Genomic DNA, 9,743 nt, shown 5'->3' with positions numbered 1-9,743 from the left:
AGATTTATTTTTCACTTTTATCCTTGAGGATAGATTAAAAACAACAAGAGCACAAAATAAAAGGAGCCTGTCCTTACCATGCTCATTAATAATTTGATGATCACAAGAACTTAGGATGAAGACAAGTCTATCTACTCTAAATTTGTTATCCATTCATTTAACAAGTATATTAATGTCCTACTCTGTGCAAAACCCAGGGACACATGCTTTATTTAAACAGAGTAAAATCGAAGGACTAATGAAAGCTTTCCTGAGAAATATTTATTTCTTTATAATTTTTCTCAGTGCACCTAAAACTTCCTTGTTTCTTAGGCTATAAATAAAGGGGTTGAGTAGGGGGATGATAATCGTGTAGAACAGTGAATACATTTTATCCTGATATTGATCTGGGCCAGACCCAGAACACACATACATGAAGAAGAGAGTGCCATAGAACAAGGAAACAGAGAGCAGGTGGGCGCTGCGTGTGGAGAAGGCTTTGCTCCTGCCCTTTTCAGATTTCTTTGTCAGGATGGCAAAGAGGACATGGGTATAAGACGCTATGATGGTCATAAAAGTAAAAGCTTGAATAAAAGCAGCAAAAATAAAAAGTACCAATGCATTAATAGATGGGTCAGTGCAAGAAATTGTATATAGTGGCAAAATTTCACAGTAGAAATGGTGTATTATACTGGACCTGCAGAAGGTTAATCTAAATAATAATCCTACATGAATTGTGGGATGCAGAAAACCAATTACATAAGACAAACTTATCAACCAAGTACAGAGCCTGTTGGACATCACCCCTGGATAAAGCAAGGGGTTGCATATGGCTACATAGCGGTCAGAGGCCATCACTACCAGGAGGAAACACTCTGTGGTTGCACTGGAACCAAAAAAATAATATTGGGCCATGCATTCAAAGAGGGATATCATTTGACTTTTGTCTAAGATGTTGACAAGCATCCTAGGAGTCACAGAGGATGAGGAACAAGCATCTGCAAAGGCCAAACTGCCAAGGAATAAGTACATGGGGGTGTGAAGATGGGGGTCTTTCCAGATGAGAAAAATCAGTCCAAGGTTGCCCACCATGGTGGTGAGGTAGATGACCAAGAACACCAGGAACAGGGGGACCTGCAGCCCTGGACGATCTGTAAGTCCTGTGAGAACAAACTCAGTCACCTGCGTCTTGTTTGCCTCCATCATATGCACTCAGGCTGATCACTGCCATGAGAGAATAGGTAAAGGAAAAAATTAATCAATAATCAGGAAAACTGGTATTATATGGCAACATCATATTCCTCTATTTCTGATGGCCCTTACTCAATAAATGCTAAAGTTTAGAGTTTAGAGTTTCTTTTTTTTAAAACACACTAATAATGTTAAATGTCTTATAGGTAATTTCAAGAAGTAAAACTTGGTTAAAAAGACTTCTAATTCTGGTGTTATTCTTGAGATGCTAAAATAACCACTCTTTCAAGACTAGAGAAGAAACAAAAATACTAGCCAGCTTATTTGCACATTTGGAATAGATCCGAGAGCTCCCATTAAACATACCCATATAGACAATTATCAAGCGGTTAATCAAGAATGTTTTTAACATTTTAGAGGCTCATAATTCTAAAATGATTAAAAAGATTTTTCTTTTCCTGCTCTTTTTGAGATTGCAAGTGGGACTATCAAAGCCAGGGTGAATGAAACATTACAAATGGCACCACAGTTGAAAAAATAACCAATGTTTTGAAAATGTGGATTCAGTTTAAATAGTAAAAAAAACTATAAATTCTGTTTAAAAGGTAAATCAAATGAGGAAAAAAGACGAACCACTGTAATAGACAATGACTAACATAAAGACAGTCAAGGCAGATAAGAGCCCCAAACAACAAATGCATCCATGAGTTTTACAACCTGGGAAGCAAGTGAGAAGGCTGGGTTCTGTGGAGACACAAGAGAAAAAACCTCAGTCCTCATCAGCACAATGCATTTCATCAATGACAAATTATGCACAAGTCTGAACATAAAATATGTTTTATGCCCTCTCTTAGTATCTAAAGCAGGGTCTACCCATTTATAAACAGCTGATCTAAATATATAACCATTCAAGGGAATATTTACCAGTCTTGGATTCACAGCTGCCAGAGTTTTATAACAAGACCATCCAAGTGGGTGTCATTCCAACGCCTATGTTTACTTCTACACCAATTCCACATAGACGTAGCTGAAGATTCCCTTCCTAAGTCGGTGCTAGCCTAAAATATCTCAAAGCTCCCACTTGGTAATTCAGAAGGAGGAATAACGGTATTTGTGAAAATTTCAGTTCTGATGAAAATAATCTTTGAACAGTAAAAATATATAGAAGAATTGGGATATTTTCTATAAAAAGGCACCTGGAGTTTTTCCCCTTTAAAAGAGAGGCTGTTTTGAGGAACACAGTTCTTCTTTATCTCCAGTGGAAAAAGAGAAAATTTGGGATTGATTTTAGACATGAAGAAACACCAACAGAAAGGCTGGTCATAGTGGCAGTAATCACCGAGTAAGCACGCTGCTGTCAAGTCACTGCAAGTACTAGATTATCCTTATTTCACACTATTCCGAGATTATGACATTAAGGTGTGGCTCTTAGCAGATGTGGTGAATTCTTTTCTGCAGATTTCCAGAAAAGTACTATCTAAACAAGAGCAACATTGAAGGGGAAAGCATAGACTCTCTTTAAAAGTCCCATAACTCTCTAATTCTTAACTATTGGAAAATTTCCTGCTTCTATGAGGTTTCCATTATAAAGTGAAAGCCAGAATGAATTTGACTTTCAAAGACACAAATTATTAAATAGATTGATTGTATAATTCATTGTCCTGGCAAAGAAAATGTTAACAGAAATGTAACAAAATTTCAAAAGCTTGAGTCGCAAATCTATCTCTAAATTACTAAGTGATGTGTCTAAACCACTTTATGACCTTCGTTTTAAGGTTCTCTTCTGTGAAGCACTGGATTTTCTGAGGTGCATTTCTGCCCACAGTCTGTGAGACTCAACTAGTCTTTGCTATTCTGTGGGTAGCATAGCATGATGTTAAAGCACACAGACAGTATAGTAGTTCAAATCCTCATGCTACAATTATATAGCCTGTAGCCAAAAGGGTTAAAGGAGTTGAACGTAGTTTTTATTTAGCTGTTAAGATTGCTTTCTGTTCCATTTGATAGATTAATCATCTCAAAAATTTTTCAAATATTTTGACAGCTCATGAGAAACTCTTGGTACTAAAATGATATGTTCTATCATTTTTGGTGGAAAGAATAATGACAATAAAATAAAGCACTGTATTCTCACCCAATTCTTATAAGAAGATGCAGAGATGTCATAAGATAAAAATTTTCATGAAGAACTCTTAAGATATGAGAACAAAGATGTCAAAGACAACTACTTGTCTCATGTTAGTTTTCTTTGAAAAATGCAGTTTGGAAGCAAAGATATTTATTTCTTCCCATCCTCAAACCTGTTTGCAAAGAGAATATTGAAATTCCCTCAATGCCACCAAAAGATTCCCTGTAGAATGAAATCAACCTACTGGGCATTATAGACTAGTCTACAAATCATTTTTAACGTACTCATTTCTAACTATTATTTTTATAGCTTGTTTCTTCTGCAAACAAAAGCAGGTTAATTGGAGAAAACAATGAAAATGTAGTAAAACACAAAGAAACCAAATTGTTGTAATCTCACTAAACATTGATAAATACAGTTAACTTTTTGGTGTATATCTCTCCTATCATTTACCCATGCATGTAGTTAATATTTATGTATATTTGTATATCCATAATTTATAGATAGGTAATTTTATATGAACATTTTTAAATAAAATAATGGCTCTGCTATACATAATTTTTCACAAACTATTTTTAACTTAATAATATAACATTTATAGTCTTCTATATCATTACAATTGACTCTTGAACAACATGAGGGTTAGGGGCACTGACCACCCACGCAGTTGAAAATCTGTGTATAAATTTTGACCCCTCAAAAATGTAACTACTGTAATAGCTTGCTGTTGACTGTAAGCCTTACCAATAACATACACAATTAATTAATGCATATTTTGTATATTACATGTATTATATACTATATTCTTATAATAAAGTAAGTTAGAGAGAAGAAACTATTAATAAAATTATAAGAGAAAATACATTTACAGTACTGTACTGTATTTGTTGATGTTGTAAGTTGACATCCTGTATTTACAAAATGAATTCTCTGGGGCGCCTGGGTGGCTCAGCCAGTAAGGAGGGCACGTATTGCGTGGAGCACTGGGTGTTAAACACAAACAATGAATCATGGAACACTACATCAGAAACTAACGATGTACTGTATGGTGACTAACATAGTAAAAGAAAAAGAAAGTCTGCCTTCAGCTCAGGTCATGATCCCAGAGTCCCGGGATTGAAACCCCCAGCCCTGCATCGGGCTCCCTGCTCAGCAGGGAGTCAGCTTCTCCCTCTGCCTCTTACAATGCTCATGCTTCCTCCCCCATCTCTCTCTCTCTCTCTGAAATAAATAAATAAAATCTTTTAAAAAAATAAATAAAAATGAATCATCTGTCAGTACCTATATCAACATTGTCTTATGATACAAAACACTGCAGATGTTATATGTGTGACTAACACTAGACCCTGAAAATGGAAAGATGTGAAAAAGAAACTCATATTTATTTGCAAGAATACAATTCATGCACTGATACAAAGAAACAGCAATATGATTGCTTTATGGTAGCCTACTATAATTAATATGACTGCCTCATGGTAGTCTAGCCTATACACTAATGAATGAATTGTTACTAATTTTTTTATGGCATATCATATTATAGCCATATTCATAACATGGTATTGGAAACATTGTTACATTTTTTTAAAAAAACCACTTACATGTGATGATAGGCTGAGAAGCAGTTTCTCCAATTATGAAAGAGAGACATATTATAGGATAATGTAATTCTTTGAAAGCAAAGTTATAAAAACTAACCCATTATTAATTTTATATTAAATATCACTCACCTTATGCCTGCGTAAGGATAGGCTGTCCACTTCCATACAGGACTTGTACATGATGTTCTACAGGATGAATACATAGGCGATGATGAGGACAGAAGAATGTTTCCCCAGTTCTTGCTGTACAGTTATTAAACTTTTCACACAAAAACACATAAAAACAGGTTTTTAACTGTATGGCATGATGATTGTTTGGTATCTGTGAAGGAGAGGTAGATCATCATACAGGTATTCATCCTTGTCTTCACATTGCGTAGGCTGAGGAGGAGGAGGAAGGGGGGGTTGGTCCCAGAGGCGGAAGAGGTGATGGAGTTGGCAGGAGAGGCGGGCACACTCAGTGTAATTTCACAACAACACCTTGTAATTTCTTTCTCACTTTTTTGCTTTTCCACTCCTCTAAAAATGTTTCTACCCAGTACCAATCCTTCTTCCACCAGTTGCTTTATTTTCAGTGCTCATATCAGGGAAGGGTGCAGATCATTAAAGTCAAAAGCAGTCTTGAATAATCCGAAACCTTCTGCCAGATGGTCTAGTGCCAATTTGTTTTCTGACATTGCTTCTTCTATGTCTTCTTCCTCATCATCTGGCGCTGGTTCAGAAGCACTCATCTCCATCAAGTCGTCTTCGATCAATTCCTCTGGTGTGGTGTCTGTTAGCTCTTGAATTTCTCCAAGATCCATATATTGAGACCCTTCCCCTGCCTTTTTTTTTTTTTTTTGCCATATACACAATTTCTTTAATGATTTTACTTGACTAGCTCTGTCATAAATCCTGTAGTGCACAACATCTGAACACAGTTTTCTCCAGCAGAAATTTATTGTTTTGGGCTTGACTGCTTTCACGGCTTTTTCTATCACAATAGTGGCATCTTCCATGGTATAATTGTTCCAGACTTTCAAGATATTTTCTCTTTAGGGGTTCTCTTCCAAACTTGACAATCCTTTCCATAGATTATTGTGTGTAATGAGCCTTAAAGGTTTTTATGAACCCCTGATCTAGAGGCTGAATCAGAAGCATTGTGTTTGGGGGCAAGTAGACACTTCAGTGCCCTTGGTCTTGAACTCATGGGGTTCTAGGTGGCCAAGGGCATTGTCCATATCAAAAGAACTTTAAATGCAATCCCTTACTGGCAAGGTACTTCCTGCCTTCAGGAACAAAGCAAAGATGGAGCCAATTCAGAAAAATTCTTCCCTTTGTCCAGGCTTTCTTATACAACCAAAAGTCTGGAAGCTGGTGTTTCCCTTTTCCCTTCAAGGGTCAGGAGTTAGCAGCTTTATAGATAAGGACAATCCTGATCATAAACCCAACTGCATTTGCACAAAACAGTAGATTTGGCCCATCCCTTGTTGCCTTAAATCATAGTGCTCACTTCTCTTCCTTACTAATAGATATCCTTTGTGGCATTTTCTTTCCAGAATAGGACACTTTGATCTGCATTAAAAACCCGTTCAGGCAGATATCTTTTTTCCTCAGTGATTTTTTTAATGACATCTGGGAACTCGTCTGCTGCCTTTTAGTTGGCAGAGCTGCTTCTCCTGTTATCTTGACATCTTTTAAGCCAAACTTCTTTCTAAAATTATCAAACCATCTTTTGCTGGCATTAAATTCTCCAACTTAAGATCCTTCACCTTCCTTTTGCTTTAAGTTGTCATATGACTTCATTTTTTCTCAAATCAGAGTCTATAGGCATGCCTCTCTTATAGTCATTCTACACCCACATTTTTAATGCATTTTTAATATGAGACAAAAAGGTATTTTGCAAAGAATGCAAGGTTTTTGTGCCTGCTGGCATAGCTGTAGTGATGGCTTCAAGAATTTTCTTTTTCGGGGGCTTCTGGGTGGCTCAGTCAGTTGAGCAACCAATTTCGGCTCAGATCATGATCTCAGGCTCATGAGATCGGGCTCCATGCTGGGTGTGAAGCCTGCTTAGGATTCTTTCTTTCCCTCTGCCCCTCCCCGCTTGCACTCTTTCTCTCTCTCAAAAAAAAAAAAAAAAAAAAGAATTTTCTTTCTTTTTTTTTTTTTTCCTGACAATGGTCCTTATACCGCTTTAAATGACAGGCAACCACAGCTGCAGACCTCCATCTACCATACATATTAAGCAATTCAACTTTTTGTTGTAATGTCATGATTCTTCTCTGCCTCTTGGGGGCGCTAATAGCACGGCTAGTGGTACTTCATAAGCGTTCCATAGTGTTATTCAAGGTTTATGTTAATTGCACTAAACACGAAAAATACACGAAAACCACGAGATCAGTTTGTTCTGCGATATACAGTTTACTAGAGAAACCAATTGCTCATGTAGAGATTAGCATGGTAGGTTGCCTTGAGCTCACCAAGACAGCAGAAGAAGGTGATTATGAAATTACAGTAGTGCAGTATGTACTTTTATGCAGTTATGATTTAATGCAGTTATGACTTAATGCTGCTTTCTCTCAATTGCCGTTGGTTCCATGTACAGTCTCTAAGTGTTGGTTTGGATAAGATTTAACTTTTTACAATAGATTTTTGTATATTTTATGGTAGTAAGTGATAAAATAGTATCACATATATTTTATGCATTTGTGACATACCTTTTTCTTTTTTTTTTTTTTTGATATTTCCAGACTATGAAGTTCATCTGAGAGTTTTTTCAAATTGTCACAAATCCACAACAAATTTTCCAACATATTTCTTGGAAAAAATATGCATAAGCCTGACCTATAGGTATTTGGTAGAAATGAAAAAACTACTGAGGGGTATAAAAATGTGTTTAATGTGTGAAAATTCATCATTTTATCTAAGCAGAAAGACTTGATCTAGCAGAGGCATTAATTTTTCTAAATTAATTTATAAATTTAATTAAATATTAAACAAAATCATAGGGAGATAGTTGAACTAGAAAATTAATTCATCTGTAAGAGCAAACAGATTTTATTTAATGCCCGAAGAATTCTTCTAAAAGAATAAAGAAGGGAGATGGCCCATGCCAGCTTTGAATATATCATAAAGTTTGCTGTAATAACTGAAACTATGGTTGATGTTACCAACGTTCATTATAAAATACAAATTCACTAAAATTTGAATATCTACTTCTAGACATGGGGAAGAAGAGTAGCAACGTTGATTGAAAGCATAGACTTTGGAAAGAAACAGACTTTGGTTCATTGGGCTTTGCCTCTATGACTGATCAATAACTTAAACTCTCTAAGCTTTGACATCCTCATTTGCAAGATGATGTTAATAATGTGCACTTACAAGGTTGTTGCAAGAATCAGATGAGAGGGTGAATGTCAAGCCCTTAGCACTGTACTTGACAGATAGGAAAGGCTTGTTAAATGGTAATTTTAACTATTTGTGATAGTTATTTTAGTTATGCAGAAGTAAAGCAGTTAAGCTCTTTTGTTAGAGAATGGTTTTGGGGTGAGCAAATTGAGATGTGTTGTCATAGTGCCAATTTATAACAATGGCAGTTTAATTTTGTACATAAAATACTTTTACAATTAGCTCAAGCCATCTGCAGGTTGGCACACAAATCAGTAAGTAGTGTGATTTATGTGGAGTCACAACTTCTAGAAAAAAAAAACCTATAGGCATAACACATTTTAAAGAGAAAATTTTATTGTAATGAAAACTACAGATACATTTCATAATTAAACATTTCACACTGCATCATGAACAAAGGACTTTTTTCCTAACCACGATACCACTTGGCTATCAGATAAAATGAATACTATTCTTCCAATACCATCAAATAACCAGTCTATATTCAAATTTCTCCAATTGTTACTAATTTTTTACAGCATTGCATTTGTTTGTTCTACCTATCAAGATTCTTTTAATCCAAAACAGTGTCAGGGTGCCTGGGTGGCTCAGTCGTTAAGTGTCTGCCTTTGGCTCAGGTCATGATCCCAGGGTCCTGGGATGGAGCCCCACATCAGGCTCCCTGCTCAGCAGGAAGCCTGCTTCTCCCTCTCCCACTCCCCACTTGTGTTCCCTCTCTCTGTCAAATAAATAAAATCTTTAAAAAAAAAATCCCAAACAGTGTCATTTCTTTCCCCTTTCTTTACTTCCTTGTTGTTGTTATTAATCACAATGGTTTTCTTGTTTCTCCCCCTAATGAAATGACATGGAGAAAGTGGACCAGTTGTTCAATTGTCTTGTGAAATTTCCCACATTCTGGATTTGTGTAGCTGCCTTGTTTGACTTGTTCTCCTACCCTTTGTATTTTTCCATTTCCAGTGGAATTTATATCTAAAGGCTTGATTAAACATTTTGGCAAGAATTCTTTATAAATGATGTTATGAATTTCATATTGCATAACATTAGGAAGTGCAGGGATCCTGTTGGTCTCACTATTGGCGGGGTTCAGTGTGATCCCTGGGTTAAGGTATTAATAGTCACATCTCTCCACTATAAACTATAAAGTTTATCTGTTTTCCCTTACATCTGGCAAGTAACTCATGATATGATACTTTCTCACTTTGCACCCAGGTCCCTATCCTTTTTTTAGCTAAGGCTTTTAGCATCCTTTGATGATTCTTGCCAGAACCAATTATATTATTAGGGATTTTTAAATGGTAATTTTTTAATTCTGTCATTTGTTCTACATTTTCTTAGCTGGAATACTTTAGCACAACTATAAAAGAAGAGGAAATAGGACAAAATGTTTTGACATTTATCATGAAAAAAATTAAACAAATGTCTAAACATTTGTTTAGTTTTATTTGACCTTGCGAGAATTT

The 9,743-nt window shown here is 35.9% G+C and overlaps 1 protein-coding gene across 1 annotated transcript; it reads right to left on the bottom strand.

The window, feature by feature from the left end:
• Window positions 1-261: 261 nt before the first annotated feature.
• On the bottom strand, window positions 262-1,185 carry LOC123834510 (olfactory receptor 5AC1-like). The gene has a single exon (XM_045863630.2). It carries the CDS (start codon window positions 1,183-1,185, stop codon window positions 262-264), a length of 924 nt encoding a protein of 307 aa, XP_045719586.2.
• Window positions 1,186-9,743: the final 8,558 nt, after the last annotated feature.

The sequence above is a fragment of the Mirounga angustirostris genome, unplaced genomic scaffold, assembly GCF_029215605.1.
Source record: "Mirounga angustirostris isolate CCGP_5_RB_7025 unplaced genomic scaffold, mMirAng1.0.hap1 SCAF_1, whole genome shotgun sequence".
NCBI lineage: Eukaryota > Metazoa > Chordata > Mammalia > Carnivora > Phocidae > Mirounga > Mirounga angustirostris.
The sequence above is the reverse complement of the archived record's forward strand: the minus strand, read 5'-3'. Positions and strand labels throughout refer to the sequence as shown.

What these genes read in the sequence shown, in the direction of transcription:
- LOC123834510 (XM_045863630.2), bottom strand. Translation starts at nt 1,185, where the DNA reads ATGATGGAGGCAAACAAGACGCAGGTGACTGAGTTTGTTCTCACAGGA.